Below are 18,534 nucleotides of genomic sequence, written 5' to 3' on the forward strand. Positions count from 1 at the left end.
GCAGCCAGTTATCATAACAGGTGCACTGTTGTGTCTGACAGGCTGCTTTGACTAGCCTCCGACCCTGGCGAGACTGCCACGTGTCACAGATTTAGATCTGTTGATCTTATTATGGGAAAAAGATCACTGTTTATTTTTTATAGTATTATGACTTGTAGGTTGTCTTTGTGAGACGGAACTGTGTGTAGAAAGGAAATTAAATACACCTAGATGTGCGAAGCACTCGAAATACAGCGAACTAACAATTTAATTTCGCCTATAATCATATACGAGGTGTGAAAGCATCAGCATTCTGAAGACCTCTGGTGACCCCAAGTGCAGACAAGACGACTAGAGCCGGGTGAATCACTGGCAATCATCAAAGACACCAGAAAATCGATACCTTTTCTATCAGATCTCAGCTAAAGTAACGAGTAATGATGCTGGAACATATTGCCAGCCACGTGACAAAGGTCATTTGGATGTTTACCGCAAGTTTGGTTAATGTCATCGTATACCTTAATTAATCGTTCACCCCTGACCTGATAAGCTATTATTGGCCATAACTCCCCGATAGTGCTACTACTAGAGCTACGATTAGTTTAATGACGTACCGGATCACTTCCCATAGACAAAAACATCGGGCCCTAATAACAAGTGATAGTGGTGAGATGGTAAATAACAAATGATACTAGTGTACTTGTTGATGGTGGCCAATGTTACGTGTTCAATGAAGTTGGCTGAAGGACAGAAAATTAATAGGAAAAATCCCAACTTTGAAGGGACAGTATGTTTGAAGCTAAAGTCATATGATTACTTGATTCCCGCTTGCGGGAGATATTCCTTCATACTTCGACATTTATTTTTGGTGCTTACTAATGCGAAGCTTTGATATAAAGTAAATACAGTGTTAGGTTAAGGTACAGCTCCGGTTTTGATAAGATGCCACGAGCCCGATGCATCAGATAGATCTGTTTCCGCATAGTAACGATCGCGGGTCATAAGTTAACATATCAAGAGAGATATTTTAGCACAGCTTCATTGGTCTGATCGGTCGGTTATCGAAATGCAGTGGAATGTTTGTTGGCAAAATATTGCAGATTATAACAAGCAGCGTGATAGTGAAATAGGTACATTTTTATTTCAGTCATCTTTTTGATAATGGAAAATTTTACGGCAGTTATATCTACATCCGGATTTTTTAAGATTACCGGATGCTGGATAAACTATATGCATTTAAACGCATCGCGAGTAGTAATTATCTTTTCAATAAGTAGTTTAGGTACAAACGTACGTCAGATGATGCAGTTGAGGTCACACAAACACATCAGACTAATAAATAATAGAAGTGAAATAATAACAAACTAGACGGTATGATAGAAGGCGTCCGGCCCAAGGTCAGGATAGCCTCGTGTGAATCACTTGACACGTGTACGCGAGTGGGGCTGCACCAGCACCGTGCCACCTTGAACATTGAGTCTCCGAAACAATCTCATAAAAAGTATGCAATAATTATGACAAAAGGTTAAAAACGCTAAACCCTATAAAAAGCAAAAAATAACTTTTAACACTACGTAAACTAAATTTTGTCGTGTCGGGGGACCGCTCTAATTCATTACTTTAGATACGTGTTTTTTTTTAAACGAATGTTATGAAGGTAAAAAGCGGTCCCCCGACACGTCAAAATTTAGTTTACGTAGTGTTAAAGTTTTTTTTTTTATAGGTTTAGCGTTTTTAACCTCATAATTATTGCATAGGTCGGGGGTTTTAAATTTATAATTTAATTTTATTTCATGCTTTTTAAAGGAGCTCCTTAATTTTTCCTTCTTTCATTTAATTTATTTTATCTTAAGATGGGGTCGCTATATGCGATCTCGGCCAAAGGAAGCTGTTTAACAATCCTCATGACAAACTGGCTCTGGGAGAATTGCACAAACTGAAAAACAATAAAGATTAACCTTTGGACATTCTAGATTTTCAGCAAAAATATAAATCATCCGCCACATCCCATTTCCAGCATTAGGTTCTCGTCAATCAGAAACATGAAGAGAACTCGTCAAGACAAATTCAACGAGCCCAAACTTGATGGGTTTACTAAAAGGCAGTTCAGGGTTACGTCTCCTACCTTCGTGCCCTAACAGCAGACCAGCTCAGTGGTTCCAAAAGACATTAGTGTTTCAAATTTCAGATCCCACATATACTTGCAAGTAAACAGAGCGTGTAATATTCCTATCACATCTAGCAAACGAGCTGATGACCTTGAAGACCTGAACCGATTTCCACCAAACATAGCTAAGAACACTCCCGACTGACATACCTTTTAAACAAAAAAAACCGCATTACAATCGGATCATCCGTTTGGGAGCTACGATGCCACATACACACACACACACACACACACACACACACATACACACACACACAGACACGTCAAACTTATAACACCCCGTCGTTTTTGCGTCGGGGGTTAAAAACTGCTATGACAACAACGCCTGCACTCAAATTGCATCAAATTAAGCTCTAAGTCTGAGCATTAAAGTACATAATTCCAGTGCACGATAATTTTTTGTCGATTTGTTTTGTATTTACAAATTGATTTCGCGGGTAATCCTTCACCTAAGAAAGCCATATTTAATATTAATTGGTTGTGATAAAAGCTTGGTCATCTCTTATTTTAGTGACAAGCGGTTCTCAAATCAGCTGTATCATTGCGAGACAGATTGCGCAAAGCAATGCAGTTGATCACTAGGTAAAGTTTTCTACATAAAAAGTCTTCAGTATCTACATAATAGATAATGGTTAATTAACAGTTTTAAAAATATTGATACAAAATCTCCTACTAGCATGAAACATCTGAACTAACGAAATGAAAGAGCAGAAACATAGTGAACTGAGCTGAGAAACACTACCTAAGTGGTACCTAGTTGGGAAGTCCCCCAACTGCGTTTGTTTAAATATATTTTTTGCCTCAATATATGTACATAATTACGGCGTCCCAGGCACCAATGTTTGCTATTTTGTCAACATCTAAGTACACTTGTAAAGTTGCGACGACTCCAACGATACCCTGATTCTAACGATACGTCATTCGTTTGGTCGTTTCGAAGACATGAGGTAATAAAGAATATTAGATACATGCGTACATACATAAAAGTTACGCACGAAAAACATAGCTCTTATTAACAGTCGAGTAGAAAAAACTAGGGTAAAATTATGCTTTTGTAATACATTTCAATTTGAATAACATTTTTTTCTCAAAACTGCTTAGGTACTTGTTAAGGGCAGCTCTATTCCCCCCTGCGTCTGTGGGCACATAAAATATTCAATTTCAGAATAACTTAGTAATAGAAACCTTCCTGGAACTGAAATTGAAAGCCTACTTTCTGGTAATCTAGCCCTTCGACGAAATGGAAATCGGTAAAGGTTCCGAAAATTACAGAAACTAGACCTTCACGGAACACGAAGGTCGAATAAACACTTAATTTCAAGTTATTTTTGGACTCGTATATAAAATGTTTTTGGAATTAAATAATACGAGTTGCCATGCGAACCGAGCCATATGTCCTTCTGCAACCTTTTTATAATCTTTGAGTAAGGCGCAAAAGATTCCTGTTTGATTAAACGCAGCATACAAAGCGCCACAGTGTGACAAACAGACGAACACACCCATCTTGTGTCACTAACGTTCTTGATATTGACCTAATTTGCCCAATATTTATGATAATGACAACGTAACGACCCACGACGTGCGTAAGCGCACGCAACGAGAGCGCGCGTGTACAACCTTCCGCTAAGACGCCTGATATAATGGACCAGTAGTGAAATATTTTAATATTTTTTAGGCTTTTCGAAATGCAGTTTTAAATAGTAGAGCTAATCATCCAATCCGTGCTACATCCGCTTTCCACACCATCTTTACTTGGTTAGTTCAATCTATTGTTTGAGAACAAAATCGTGACAGTTTTGATAGGGTCTAATCTTTACTTGCTTGTTTTCCATTTAGCGCCATCTTCGTTTATTTATTATGTAAGCACCAATTGTTTGGGTCCCGCTAATTAGCCGTATAATTTGGTTCTTTTCGTATCGGCGGGAGTCTGGGCTGGTTATCGGCTGCATCATATGGCACCTATCGGCGTCAGTGCGTTGGTCAAGGCCGCACGGCACGCATTGACCCGCATTTTTCGGCCACGTAATCATCAAAGATGCGGCTTTGTTTTATATTTACATAATTATGAGAATCCAGCTTTAAACTTTTGCTTCAACGCGCTAATTTTAGGAACTACTGGCCTGATTTGTCTTTTTTCAGAGGTTTTAGATAGCCCATTTTATCGAGGAAGGTTATTAGGCTACTCTTTATCAGTGTTCCCACGCGACATGGATGAAACCGCTGGAGGAAGCTAATCTTTTATAATTTTTCTTAGTATTTCAAATAGGCTACAAACAGCAGAAACGCATAAGATCAGCAACAGAACGTGCCCTTCCAAGGTTCACGCAGATTTACGCGTGACAATGTTACTCAGCGAGGAAATACGTACAGTCAACGTCAGGTCAGTGGTAACAGTTTTATAGGAAAATCGTACTTATTACTATTGACTTAAGGTGCATGACAGTTACCACTGATGTGCGGTCTACCGTACGAGTATGTTACTATGTAACATCTTCCGATAAGAATGTGTACAGCGAAGGTACAAGTAAGTATTCAATACTGCTGTCATGGGCTTAAAGTACTTACATTGTTACTTACGTCTTTAAATCTCGTTGCTAGTTCTAAGACGTTAAAAAAAGAAATTCAGAAACGTTTTTAGGGTTCCGTAGCCAAAATGGCAAAAACGGAACCCTTATAGTTTCGTCATGTCCGTCTGTCCGTCTGTCCGTCTGTCACAGCCGATTTACTCGGAAACTATAAGTACTACAGTGATGAAATTTGATGGGAATATGTGTTGTATGAACCGCTACAAAAATATGACACTAAATAGTAAAAAAAAGAATTGGGGGTGGGGCCCCCCATACATGTAACTGAGGGATGAAATTTTTTTTTTCGATGTACATACCCGTGTGGGGTATCAATGGAAAGGTCTTTTAAAATGATATAAAGTTTTCTAAAAAACATTTTTCTTAAAGTGAACGGTTTTTGAGATATCAGCTCTCAAAGTCGTAAAAAGTATGTCCCCCCCCTCTATTTTTATAACTACGGGGTATAAAATTCTAAAAAAAATAGAGGTGATGCATGCTAATTAACTCTTTCAACGATTTTTGGTTTGATCAAAGTATCTCTTATAGTTTTTGAGATAGGTTGATTTAACTGTAATTTACGGAACCCTTCGTGCACGAGTCCGACTCGCACTTGGCCGGTTTTTTTTGTAAGAATTTACATTTACTGTAACAATACGCAAAAACTTTATAAATAAGCTAACTTTGTAATAAAACCTTCTCAGTAATTGAATAAGCTCTATTTCGCGGAGTTGCGGAAACGAGCCCACCCATTCACATAAAAAATCGAGTATTTTAATCATACTGAAAAATATTTTTCCAAGATTTTCACAATAGGTACTTTACATAATACCCGCCTTTAGCTAAACCGATAATGTATTATAATAATTAAGTCATTACGTAAAAATACATAAAAAAGGTGGCGTGTTAAGTGGCCCACTCCGCTTTCACTGGTATCCACGTGCAGACAGATAACAGTAATCTGCCGGATTTCAGGTCATCACACAATTGATTATTATTTATTATTCATTTATATTGTTTTCCCCTTTATCTTATACTAGCCGTTTTCCCGCGGTATCACCCGCGTCCCGTGGTAACTACTGCCCGTACCGGGATAAAATATAGCCTATGTTACTTGTGTTAACTACTGTCCAGTAGTTTTTGAGCCTATTCATTACAACCAAACAAACAAAGTTTTCCTGTTTATAATATTAGTATAGATTTTTTAATATAGGTATTAGCAATAGCTTATGTCCAGGATGTTAAAAATTGTCTGCTCTCCGAAATTTTCAGTTCGTCATTTTCATTGCCTCGGCTTTATCAATATGTCTAGAATGAGTGCTATGTTTTATTTACCCTGACTCATTTTGGTGTTATCTAATTTCCAGAATTGAAGTACAAGGTAGGCTCAACTAATTAAAGCCATGTTTTTGGATACTCTTTCAGAATAATGCATTATTTAGTTGAAAGATAGATACTAATGTCCTTTGAACAAACTAACATACAATTATTGAAAAACTATCTAACAGTCAATGTCATACAAAATGAACTAACTTTAAAGTTAGTGTCATTTAAACCTGAAAACGTAGTTGAATTTAAAATTACTGATTAGATTATTAGACTTCAAGATCTTCACTTTTGGAAGTTTTCAAGGCTACTTCTAGTTCATTAGGACGCGTAAGGTAAAATATTGTTTACTGCCAAATTTTTGGAAAATACCTTTGGTCGTTGCAGATTCTGCAGCAGAGGATATCCAAAGCAAAGGCATCAACAATTACCTGAAAAGATAAATAACAGAGTCAGTATACATTACTAAATATTTTGTTCGAACTTCAAAATATTTTGACAAGCGATAAAACTTATTTCAAGCATATTCTGTGATATATGAAAGGAATTATGAAATAATTCTTTCGATGGTACTCTAAGCATTAAATGTATATTCATATACCGGAAAATGACATGTTTTATTGCGATATTGACATATAAAGTTTAATTAGCGAAGGTAGACATGATTAGCACCAGTATTACTTCTCATACATGGAAACAAATTAGTTTCCTAATGTTTTTTATGATAGTACAGATCAGATAATAATGTGTTTATTTTTTAAATGAGATTTGACAGAACCAGTTTGAACTGGTTATGAGTGGACATCGATAGGCGTGGGAATAAATTAAAATATCTTATGAATAATGACTGAGTCCAAGGATTAAAAGTACGTCAATATGACAGGGTTAGGACATAGTACAGACGTATGCACTCAGCTATTTTGGTACTTTCAATATAGTATTGCAGGTGAAAGTTAAATATTTCATGAATTTTTATAAGTTGCTAAATCTACCAGTCCAAACCAGTAAAAAATATTGTTTCTTTCAGCTACCAGTATGCTGCGTGAAAAAGCTCAGATTGAGTAAAAGGGAGTATGAAGTTTTGTAACAAAAGGCTTTTCCTCCAATAATATCCAAGGGCTTTTCTTCCAATAATATCCAAGTACATATAAAATAAGTGATCATCAAACTACATAGCAACGCAGTAAAACTTAAGACACGAGTACACACAAATAGTTGTACCCTTCAATTGACTTCCGGCATTTTGCTCAGTTTCCATGAATGAACAGAAATAAGTGCAAGTGCACGTGTGAGGCTACACGCTTGGGGAGTCCACGTGGGCGCCGCCGCGTCACGCCGCAGACAATACCAGCGACCTTTAGCTGTGACGTCATTTCACGCCCTTACCTAGCGGTGGAGACTAGGTGACAAACCGATTGGTAATTTAAGAGGCTACTGGATGATTTTTCGGAAAAGTATTTCAGGCTTTTTAAAGGTAATAAGTAATTTGTTTATAGTGGGCTGAAAATCAGCACTTTTTGAAAGTAAAGTTTACAAAAGACAGCCTCCAAAAAAGTCCGCCCTTCATCATTTCCTATGTGTTTTTGATAGTTTGTATAACTACCAAAAGTACCCAATTAATTTGTCATAAAGTAATTTATGAGTTGTCAGTTACTGCAATTCTGCTACTTTTGGTTTCGTAGGCTGAAACCATAAAATGGAGGTTTTTTTTAACAGCGGATTTGAAATTTGAACTGAACCAAATAACGCAAACAGTAAACTCTTCGTTACGAGAATCTTAATGTATGTTAAGTAGAAGAGCTAATAAATAAACCATATAAATACTTACCTACCTCACGCACGAGAAAAGCCTCAGGGATACGTTCAAGCGAGTGTTCAAAGTCAAAGGGCAGTTTCAGTACAAAACTTTCTTCCATTTTCAAAGTGTGCGGTTGTGCGCATGCCTGGAGCGTGCCGCCGGCATAAATAGCGCGCGGCGGCCCTCGGCGGCCAGTCAGGTGCCCGCCACCGCACAGTCATGACATCACACGTACTCGCGCTCGCCTTCCTACTGCACGGTGAGTTACTTACGAAAGTGATTGGAAAACACGAAAACTTTGTGCTTTTTAAGTTAGTTTTTCGTTCTCGTAATTACATTTTCAGGAGAAATGTATATTGTTTATAGAATTTTCTTTCGTTACTGTGAATTTTGGTGGGTTTCTCTTTTTGAATGTGAAAATTTAAATGTAATTTTTGTTAGTTGTAAAATATTCTGTTACACGTAAATACATTTTCAATCGTAAATCGAAAAACCGCTAGAAGGATGATGTAGTGCCAAAAATATTTTTTTAAGTTTACCGTCTTATTTTCAAGTTTAAAAAATATCTAATGCAGGTTACATAATTTTTCAAAGAGATAAATTAAAAATAAAATCAAAGCCATTTTCGATAAGGTTGCAATATATCCAACGCTACGGATACAGCAGTGCATACTATGTCACTATGTATATGGATAAGTGATAATATTCCACTCGGACTTTGTAAACAAACGACACCTCGACCCCTGCTGACCCTGCTTGAGAAAAAGCGACCAAGCAAATTCATATCTTACAACTATTGTAACATTGTATGACATTACTGTGACGTCACGACCCACTGGGCACGCACCTCCTCTGCAGTTAATTATATGCAAAAAATATAAAATATCATATACATACTTAGGCAAGTAGAATACGTAGGTACAAAAATGTATGTCACCTTATCATTTTATGACTGTAAAAAATCGGTTATTGTTGCTAGCTATTATTACTACATGGCAACATTTATTCATAAAGTATTCAATGTATTTGCGGACGCAAAGTATGATTTTCAAACCACAAAATGTCTTCGTATATTTTTTTAAGCCCAAACGTATTATTTATTCATATTTTTTTCGTAAATCCTCTTCAAACTATTTGGTAAATTTTTACAAAACGAATTAAAATATTTTGTCAATAATAATACATAGTTAAATAAACCTACTAACAGCTGAAAAAAAAAACTCGAGTTCGTTTCTAAGCGTCGCTCGTAGCATTCGTAGCGATGGCTACGGCTACGGCCTACGCTCTATGCTACGGCCTATACGGATAAATTATATCGAGTGCTTAGAACATGTCTTTGTCATGTGTTATTAATTTAATATTCATATATGTATGAAATATTATATTTGAATGTAAAATTATCTTTTTTTTTAATTTTAAGTAATTTTTTTGCGAATTCATATTTAGCGGCGAACAGTTCGAAAAACTCTGTGCATGTTTTTTCACCATAAAGCTAATGAACAGGTCTTCAATAATATTTAATGATTTGGTCATTATGTTAATTATATTCACCACGTGTATTTTTCTATAACTAAGCAAACTGTCAGTGGCTTCTATTTTTAGGGTTCCGTCCGTCCGTCCGTCTGTCACCTGGCTGTATCTCATTAACCGTGATAGTTAGAGAGCTGAAATTTTCACAGATGATGTATTTCTGTTGCCGCTATAACAACATATACTGAAAACTAGAATAAAATAAATATTTTGGATATTTTTTGCTAATTTTTGCTCTGGTACGGAACCCTTCGTGCGCGAGTCCGACTCGCACTTGGCCAGTTTTTAGTTTTTTATAAGGGTTTTTAAAATAATATTCTTGGTACAGTTCAAAAAGGAGCGATCTCCTTGAGGAGATTAGATAGGCAGTCGCTCCTTGTAAAACACTCAGCTGCAACCAGTTAGACTGGAAACCGATCCCCACATATTTGGGAAAAGGCTAGGCAGATGATGTGAACAAGTTAACGAATAAGCACAATTAGTGAAGATGATGAACGTTCTTAATAACGTGATCACATATCTAACATCAGTTATGTAGACAGCATAAACCGGGGTTATCGAATAGAGTCAGCCTGGGCGTGCTGTGTATACGATTATCATTACACATGTAATTACTCAATCACCTGTAAACACGGATAAATTAGCTCCAAGTCTAACTTACGTTTATATTTGTTTAATTGAATTCTAATTTTGCCTATAAAAGTACCTTTAAAATTACCGTCAAAAATTAAGAATGCGAAATTTTGTAAGGGTGTGTGTAGCGTGTGCATATTTGTGCCTCTTTCACGCAAAAACTACTCAATGGATTTTGATGAAACTTGGTAGTAATATCACAGATTACTATAATAGTTGCTCATATACATTTAAGCTAGTTTGTCAAAAAAAAGGGTCCAGCCATGCATGAACACGTGTAAGACTAAGACATTCGGTTACACGAGCCTGTCATAACAGCCAAGGTCGTTTTGAGGTATAATGCTCATGTTTGTGACTGACAAAAACTTGCCATTCCGTAGTGTTCCGAGATTAATGCCGGTGTTTATGGACCATCCTAGGCGCATAACTACATATTTTGTTATTTATATGTATAAAGGTTCTCAACATTCGCACTAAAAGTGGATTCCTTCATCGTAAGGATAATCCAGTTTTCACAAAACAGTCGAATTTAATAGCTTTTTTTTCTTCTATTATGTCACAATCAACTCATGATTCTACTGAATTTAACTTTCACTCTTCATGGTTTTTAAGTGACATCGAAAATTATATCGTTTGTCACCGATGACCATAGTCGCGATAGAAAACTTCCATTTCACATTAAATTCGGCTGTCAACGCTCTATCACTACATCCGTTTTTAACATGGCAACATCTAAACATAGTGTGCTTAAATCAAACATGGAGTACAATACGTTTTTAGTGCATAGAAACAGCGTCCACGAGCATGGCCCGTAACCTCTAGACGAGCCGTGTGTGCATATGCATTAATAAATAATATATTACCTATCGAATACTCAAGTACGGCAGAAGCTATTGTGAGCAGAATATAAACTATTCAGTTTTTATACGCGTGCGCCAAATATGCGGAAACCGGATGGCGAGGTAACGCTACACTTAGCGGGATCGCAGGCGCAGGCTTATGCTTTCATTGCATATGATTATCCTTTGAAGACATACTAAGTGTTTTCGTCAATAATTAGGTAGCCGCTAAAATGCCTTAATTCCTAAGAGAAGAGTTTGAAGTTTTATTATCTCCATAATATATGCGTTTTCTATCCGCAAACAGTCACCAAAACAAACCCGCGGCGTATTAACCAGTTTTAAAATTGTCTAATTTAAAGTGAGGTCGTCAAGTGTAGCTATAAATAACCAGTCGCATGTATAATATCATATGTTATGTAATTCATAGGAACTTGATGAAAGCCAGTTTCGAATGGGTTTGCCTCTTTTTTGCCGATGACACGTGTATCTTTAATAACAGGAAAAACAAATCTTCAATTTGCTAACAAGAAACGACCTTACCTACTTCGAAAGTCGTCGCAAATAGACAAAAAATGTATAGTTAGTTTTGCTTTTTGCAGTAGGTGTAGCTATGTATGTAAGTGAGAATAGAATATTAGGGAATGTGTGGAACACGAGGCACAAAATATTCATAACATTTTGGCAGATCGAACCACGCAGCTTCGCAAAAACACGTCCTTTAAACAAATACAGTGAAGAACGTTTTATTCAATATGGGCTCAGTAACGCACAGGACATACACTTTTACATCGACGCATCAATCTTATCGAAATTTACCAGCAGTTTATGATCATTCTAAAACGAGCTTACAACGATCTTTATCTTTCACCGAATTAAAATACTTTTTCATCCCATCATCTCGGAAAGAGTAGTTTTACCCTTTGATATCTGAGCGTAAAAGCCGTTTTTATCCTCTAGAGCGGCAAAGTGATTTGAATTTAGAACATCGTGTGCAATACTCCATTTGTGACAATCTTGATAAGACTTTTCAAACAAATACATATTAAACAAATAAAATACTGCTTAAAATAATTATTCAATTAATTACGTAATTTTTATTATTGTTTTTACTTAGATTTTTAACCTCGTTTCATTTTTAAAGTGAGTTATGAAATAAATGAACTTTAATAGGCACTTATTTTTAATTTGATACTCATATGTGCGCGCCATTTTGTTTTTTTGCATTTAGTAATTTCCTCCATGAGGTGGGATGAAAAGTTACGTGTTGCACTCGAGTGCAAAGATTTTTCACCTTGTGCTCTTTTGATTCCCTCGCTATCGCTCAGGATTCTAATTATTGAAACACTCGCTACGCTCGTGTTTCAATTTTAGAATCCTTCGCTTGCTCGGTCATCAAAATTGAGCCCGCGGTTAAAAAGCAACTTTGCACTCTTGTATAACAAATAACTATTTTATGCTGTTTGCGGCTTGTTACTTTGAATATGTTTTAATGGCAGTTGTTGTAAATATAGCACACTAAACGCAATATGTTGTGTCTTCCAGCGTGCACAGCGCTGGCGTGGCCGGGCGCGGCGTCGCGCAGCGTGGACGCCTATCTGGACTGCGGTAGAGTCAGAGGCGTGCAGCGCTCCGCTCATGGCTTCAAGTTCGCCAGCTTCCTAGGAGTGCCCTACGCTAAGCAGCCCATTGGAGACCTAAGGTTTAAGGTACTTATTGTTTTATCTAAATACCTGCAAATCATGCTAAATTAAAATGGCAAATGTTATTGATGCCATCGATTTGTGGGTAAGTACATTGGTAATGGTCAAATTCTAAACCGAAAACATTTCATTTAGTGTTGCAATATTCAATTATTAATCTACATATCTGCCTGTTACAGGAGCTCGAACCTCTAGAACATTGGGATGATGTGTTCAACGCCACAAGTGAAGGACCCATCTGCTTCCAAACAGACATATTATACGGGAGGATCATGGCGCCCAGCGAGATGAGCGAAGCTTGCATATACGCCAACATTCATGTTCCACTGCACGCCCTCCCAGAGTTCACAGACCGACAGAGGGACTGGACACCTGGACTGCCAATCTTAGTATTCATACATGGTGGAGGATTTGCCTTCGGCTCCGGCCACCAAGATCTACACGGACCAGAATATTTGGTCAGCAAGAACACCATCGTCATCACATTTAATTACAGGTAAACCTAACTAAATGTGATTCGTAAATGCTTACTCAGTTGTTATGTATTTTCAATGAAACAGTCAACAATTTAAGAAGAGGCAACTAGCTCAGCTTAACATATTGATACGATAGACAATGAATGGGTTATAAGTTATAATAGCGGACAAGGCTGACATAAGATACTCCTACGCAGTTTAATTTATATAGACCACTATCCGTTAATAATTAACTAACTGTGCGTTCCAGATTGAACGTCTTCGGTTTCCTATCCATGAATACGACAAAAATCCCCGGCAACGCTGGTCTCCGAGACCAGGTGACCTTGTTGCGCTGGGTGCAAAGAAACGCTAAGCATTTCGGAGGAGACCCCAACAACGTCACTATAGCGGGGCAGAGCGCTGGTGCAGCAGCCGCGCATCTATTGACTCTGTCTAAAGCTGCTAAAGGTCTTTTCAAAAGGTTAGTTAGTTGGCAATTTTAAGTTGAAAGTTTGGGAAAAAGCCTCGTAATTATGGAAGTCAAATAGATTATCATGTTTTAAACAATGTAGCATTGTATGTATATCTAATGAACCTAGTAAAGATAGTAATGTATCGTACTCTCTCGTTACAGAGCAATTTTGATGAGCGGAACAGGAATAAGCTCATTCTTCAGCATGTCTCCAGCTTACGCGGCTCACATTTCGAATCAATTGCTGTTTGTCCTTGGCATCAAAGATACGGACCCCGAGGAAATACATAGGAAGCTCATCGACCTACCAGCAGAGAAACTCAGCGATGCTAACGCCGCTCTACTGGAACAATTTGGCCTGACAACCTTCGTCCCTACTGTGGAATCCCCACTACCTGGAGTTACAACCATTATTGACGATGATCCAGAAATTTTAATAGCTAAAGGACGCGGCAAGAACATTCCTCTCTTAGTAGGATTTACCAGCACAGAATGCGAGACATTCCGCAATCGACTAATCAACTTTGGTTTCGTCAATAAGATTAAGGACAATCCTGCAATCATAATACCGCCCAGAGTTTTATTAATGACACCACCACAGCTAGTGATGGATTTGAAAGAGTCTATTGAGAGAAGGTACTATAACGATTCAATAAGTATAGATAACTTTGTGAAATCATGTTCGGATGGCTTCTATGAGTACCCTGCATTGAAACTGGCGCAAAAACGTGCTGAGACTGGTGGAGCTCCACTGTACTTGTACCGGTTCGCGTACGAGGGTCAGAGCAGCATCATCAAGGAGGTAATGGAGCTGGACTACGATGGCGCTGGCCACATTGAGGACCTGACCTATGTATTCAGGACGAACTCTGTAGTTGAAGCGCCGGGCGCAACTGCGCCATCTAAGGATGACGTGAAAATGAAGAATCTAATGACGAGCTACTTCGTCAACTTTATGAAGTGCAGGTAATTTTCCTAAACAACTAATATGTTCTAGCGTATAAATCATAAAACGGCACTACAACAGCTTAACCCTATCAGTAAAAGATCTACGTTAAGCAAACCAAATAATAATTACATAATTTAAAAAATAACATCATTTATGTTTCAGTAAACCGATCTGCGAAGACAATAACTCATTGGAGAAGTGGCCGGCGGGCGACGGCATGCAATACGAAGACATTGTGTCCCCCGACATGGTCAGATCCAAGGAGTTCTCCTCCAGACAGCAGGACATCATCGAATTCTTCGACAGCTTGACCAGTGGGAGCCAGCTTTAATCATAAGACTGAACTTTTGTCCTTCGTGTAAATATGTTGTTAATAGTTAAGGGTTCAAAGTGCAGTGAGTGTTTGAAATAAGATCTTAGACGATCAAAGTTTGAACCTACGACATAAGTGTACAATATTTTCAGATAAGTGTTGCTGTTGATACTTTAATTTGCATTAATTTATTTAGATTAAGGTTGATGTCACAAATCTAGTCGGTTACTTAAGTAATTTCTTGCCAACATTGGTCTAACACCCTTTTCGTAGAACTGCATAAAATATTATTTTTTCTATGTATTTTGAACTGTAATTGTAAATTTCATCTTATGCAATATGTTGTGCTATTTACATGATTAGCAATGCTGCTCTGTATGAGAAGAGGCCAATGCCCAGCAATATGAAAGTACAAAGGCCGATGATGTTGAATAGGCTTAGAAATTACTGTACTATTACTACACCGATGACATACTCGTACTAATATAGAAATCTTTGTGATATTCGATATCAGCGAGAACAAGATAACTTTAGTTTTACGATACGGATTTACCGTTAGGAACAGCTAGACTTTCTTTAGACCTAGTAATGTTTTACGAAGCAATTGTAATAAAACTTGGGCCTTAATAAAGATTACTCGTAGATCCAGTATTACGACTAACCTTTGTTAGTGCCAGGAAGATTGATCTCATAAAACTACACTAGGCTATAGATAACAATCCGCCCGCAATTTACTTTTAAGTTAATATAAGTTATTTTCAAAATGATAAGTTTGTACAAACAGCTGCAGATCACGAGACAACATTCAAATGATTTTTCTATCTCCGCATTCAATAGTTAATTTACTATCGTGAGTCATGTGTCTTCACGAGCGTCCATCAATTTTTACGAATTTCTGTAAATAAGGAATTCGTTCTTAGGCAAAGGCAAAATAGTCGACACTAGATAAGATGCACGATGCTACTATCTAGATACATACATATTAGCTCCATAAATGAACTTTTTATTACTAAACCATCCTTATTCGTTAACTGTTATAATGAATGTCTCGTGATCGAAGCACTCAAGATGCGTAATGAAGCGACTGATGTAACGTATGTATTATAATTTAAGTCAATTTACTATTAGTTTTCAACGCCTTTGTAAATATTTCACTTTCTAATATAATTTTTGCATTCCGCACAATGACGCCAGAGTACAATGATCGGACACGATCGCGTGGCGTTGCATTCAATGATTCAAATAAATAATTGCGACGGACGGACGTGGATATTGTATTTTCATTTCAATACATTCCTATTACATGATAATTTTAGGTGTTTTAAAGGTTTCTACATAATATCTAAGTTGTAACAATATTGTGAGACCACTTTTTTATATTTGACAAAATGCATGACTCACTTCCACCAATATTATCAAAACAGTAAAAGTACAGAGATAATTGAGACGATGTATTTAATCGACTCGGGTTTGTTAATAAAGAAGATGAACTAAGCATGTGAAGTGCTCGCTAAAGGCGATTTTTGTAACACTGTTTTATGTATGACACAAGTTTAGATGTGTGAAGACCCTAAACAGAATCAGCGATGCGGATAAACGAGAGAGGCCTAAACGATACTGAACATTACAGTTACTGTCACATTATAATATTGCAACTATAACGTAACAAACGCATTGCGTGAAATAGCTGGGGTTTTCCAGCCCACATAAAATGTTTCGACAAATAAAAGGCCAAAACAGAAAATCGCAGTTCGGATCCTCATTTTGAGAGACATTGTTTATCTTGTAATAATTGATAATTCTTGTCAATGAATTGTGTTTATGGAAGATGGTAACATACAAATTGTTGGTGATACTACAAATGACGATGGTGACAAGCCAGGATGTGATCAGCATTGCTCAGGGCATGCTGAGAGGGATGGCGAGAGACGGGTACGTGTCGTACACTGGAATACCTTATGCCAATGTTACAAGCTCAATGGGGAGGTTTAAGGTAAGTTGGACTTTAAATACCCTTCCAAAACTTAACTTTATGAATAAGTTTGTTACAAGCACATTCATACGCATTAACCCATAACATACAAATTAACTCTTTGTCATGTTCAGAGAGCAGGTCTCGCTCCTCGTTGGTCTGACATTAGAAACCCCAGAACATTGACCTGTTCCACGGTCTCGGCTGTCGAAGATTGTCTACAACTGGACGTCCACGTGCCGTCAGTAGTTGGTGGCAACTGGCCTGTCCTGGTGTGGGTCACGGGCGGCAGTGGGCCCTACAATCCCGGCAAGTTAGTGCAAGAGGGCATCATAGTCGTGATTGTCTATCACAGGTGGGTGAAGTCATTGAGTCGTTAAGAATTATTTTTGAAGTTTTAAAAACTTATATATTATTCTTCAGATTGGGTCCTGCGGGGTTTTTATGCTTGGGTAACGACAAAATACCAGGCAATGCTGGAGTGAAAGATGTAGTACTTGCATTAAGATGGGTGCGGGACAACATCGTCGCCTTTAAAGGGAATCCAGCGAAAGTTGTAATAGCTGGACAAAGCTTTGGCGCAGCTATGGTTGAGGCTGTAACATTGTCTCCCATGGCTAACGGTCTTTACCATGGTGTAATACTGCAGAGTGGAAGTGCATTATGCCCATGGTCTTTTAATTATGATGCAAAAGAAAGAGCTAGAGCTTTGGGAGATACGAGTGAGATTATTGATGATTATATTAAAACCTTACAAGATTCTAAAATTGAAGTTTTAGTAGCGAAAGCGAATAAATTAGACGTGTCCTATTTTCCCTTCGGAATATGCGTTGAAGATCCGTCAAAAAAAGAAGAGAGACTGTTATTTGCAGCACCGTACGACTTACTGTCAAGTAAGAAAGATAACTCCGTACCCATGATAGTAGGATATAACGACAATGAAGCATACGTTTTTGTTTCAATATTGAAAGAAGCAAATGTTCTGAAACGATTACGAATAGGAGCGAGTTTTTTGTTACCAGATGATTTAAAGTTTTTGAACGAAAGGGAACATAGACAAACTGGACGTCAGATTGCAGATATGTATTTTAAGGACAACATTACCATGGCATCTGTGTTGGCTTACCATAGGTAATATTGCGAATGTATTTATTTTCACAACAAAATATACTTTGATGTTATCCACAGCACATTAAAATTTATGATCGCTAGGGACGCGTTCTTCACGAACCATATACACCGGAGTGTCCGTCACCACGTATCAACATCCGCAGTCTTCTACTACCAGTTCTCATTCTCTGGTAACCTTGGAGTTCGCCCAGAGCCAGGGGTTCGTAAGATAGGTGCAGCACATTCTGATGAACTGGCCTACTTGTTCTATGACGGCACTTTGGAGGGAGAAGAGGGGGCTATGCAGAGGCGTCTTGTGAAACTTTGGACTAATTTTGTTAAACATTTGTAAGTTAAACCATAATCCACCAAATTAAGTCAGAAAATATTATGGAATTTGGCAAACGATAGTTGTTATTTTGCTTTTACTCGTATTTTCAGAAACCCATCCCATCAGAGCGAAGTAACATGGGAGCAGACCAGACCTGACTCCTTCCGACTGCTGGACATTGGAGCCGAGCTGAAGATGATCGACTACCCTCACTCGAGGACAGCTCGCATGTGGGATGATATCTACGAGAAATACTACTACACGAGGAACAAGATCGCTAATTAATTAATTAATTAATGATATATTTATTTACTGATTTATGATATTTTCGAACATAAACAAAGTACAATTACTGTACATAATTCACAGCATGTTTAATTTGTAAATTGC

At 37.6% G+C, this 18,534-nt stretch overlaps 3 protein-coding genes across 5 annotated transcripts in view; 2 read left to right on the forward strand and 1 right to left on the reverse strand.

Moving 5' to 3' along the window:
* The window catches only part of LOC110377365 (serine/threonine-protein kinase D2), a 70,151-nt gene that overhangs the window by 25,360 nt on the left and 26,257 nt on the right, over positions 1–18,534 (reverse strand). The window lies entirely within an intron of this gene.
* Positions 7,951–16,001, forward strand: LOC110377361 (juvenile hormone esterase). Its single transcript, XM_021336227.3, has 6 exons — positions 7,951–8,093; positions 12,382–12,545; positions 12,719–13,035; positions 13,266–13,478; positions 13,632–14,435; positions 14,581–16,001. The coding sequence occupies exons 1-6, from the start codon at positions 8,054–8,056 to the stop codon at positions 14,747–14,749; spliced, it is 1,707 nt and encodes a 568-aa protein (XP_021191902.3). The 5' UTR covers positions 7,951–8,053; the 3' UTR covers positions 14,750–16,001.
* LOC110377363 (esterase B1) lies at positions 16,119–18,510 on the forward strand. Its single transcript, XM_021336229.3, has 5 exons — positions 16,119–16,724; positions 16,838–17,058; positions 17,127–17,834; positions 17,916–18,161; positions 18,255–18,510. Exons 1-5 carry the CDS (start codon positions 16,560–16,562, stop codon positions 18,427–18,429), a joined length of 1,515 nt encoding a protein of 504 aa, XP_021191904.3. The 5' UTR covers positions 16,119–16,559; the 3' UTR covers positions 18,430–18,510.

The sequence above is a fragment of the Helicoverpa armigera genome, chromosome 20, assembly GCF_030705265.1.
Source record: "Helicoverpa armigera isolate CAAS_96S chromosome 20, ASM3070526v1, whole genome shotgun sequence".
Lineage (NCBI taxonomy): Eukaryota > Metazoa > Arthropoda > Insecta > Lepidoptera > Noctuidae > Helicoverpa > Helicoverpa armigera.

What these genes read in the sequence shown, in the direction of transcription:
- LOC110377363 (XM_021336229.3), top strand. Translation starts at nt 16,560, where the DNA reads ATGGTAACATACAAATTGTTGGTGATACTACAAATGACGATGGTGACA. An exon ending in GTCGTGATTGTCTATCACAG is followed by an intron (nt 17,059 to 17,126) that starts GTGGGTGAAGTC and finishes ATTATTCTTCAG; the next exon opens with ATTGGGTCCTGCGGGGTTTT. An exon ending in TCTGTGTTGGCTTACCATAG is followed by an intron (nt 17,835 to 17,915) that starts GTAATATTGCGA and finishes TATGATCGCTAG; the next exon opens with GGACGCGTTCTTCACGAACC.
- LOC110377361 (XM_021336227.3), top strand. Translation starts at nt 8,054, where the DNA reads ATGACATCACACGTACTCGCGCTCGCCTTCCTACTGCACG. An exon ending in TTGGAGACCTAAGGTTTAAG is followed by an intron (nt 12,546 to 12,718) that starts GTACTTATTGTT and finishes TGCCTGTTACAG; the next exon opens with GAGCTCGAACCTCTAGAACA. An exon ending in GTCAACTTTATGAAGTGCAG is followed by an intron (nt 14,436 to 14,580) that starts GTAATTTTCCTA and finishes TTTATGTTTCAG; the next exon opens with TAAACCGATCTGCGAAGACA.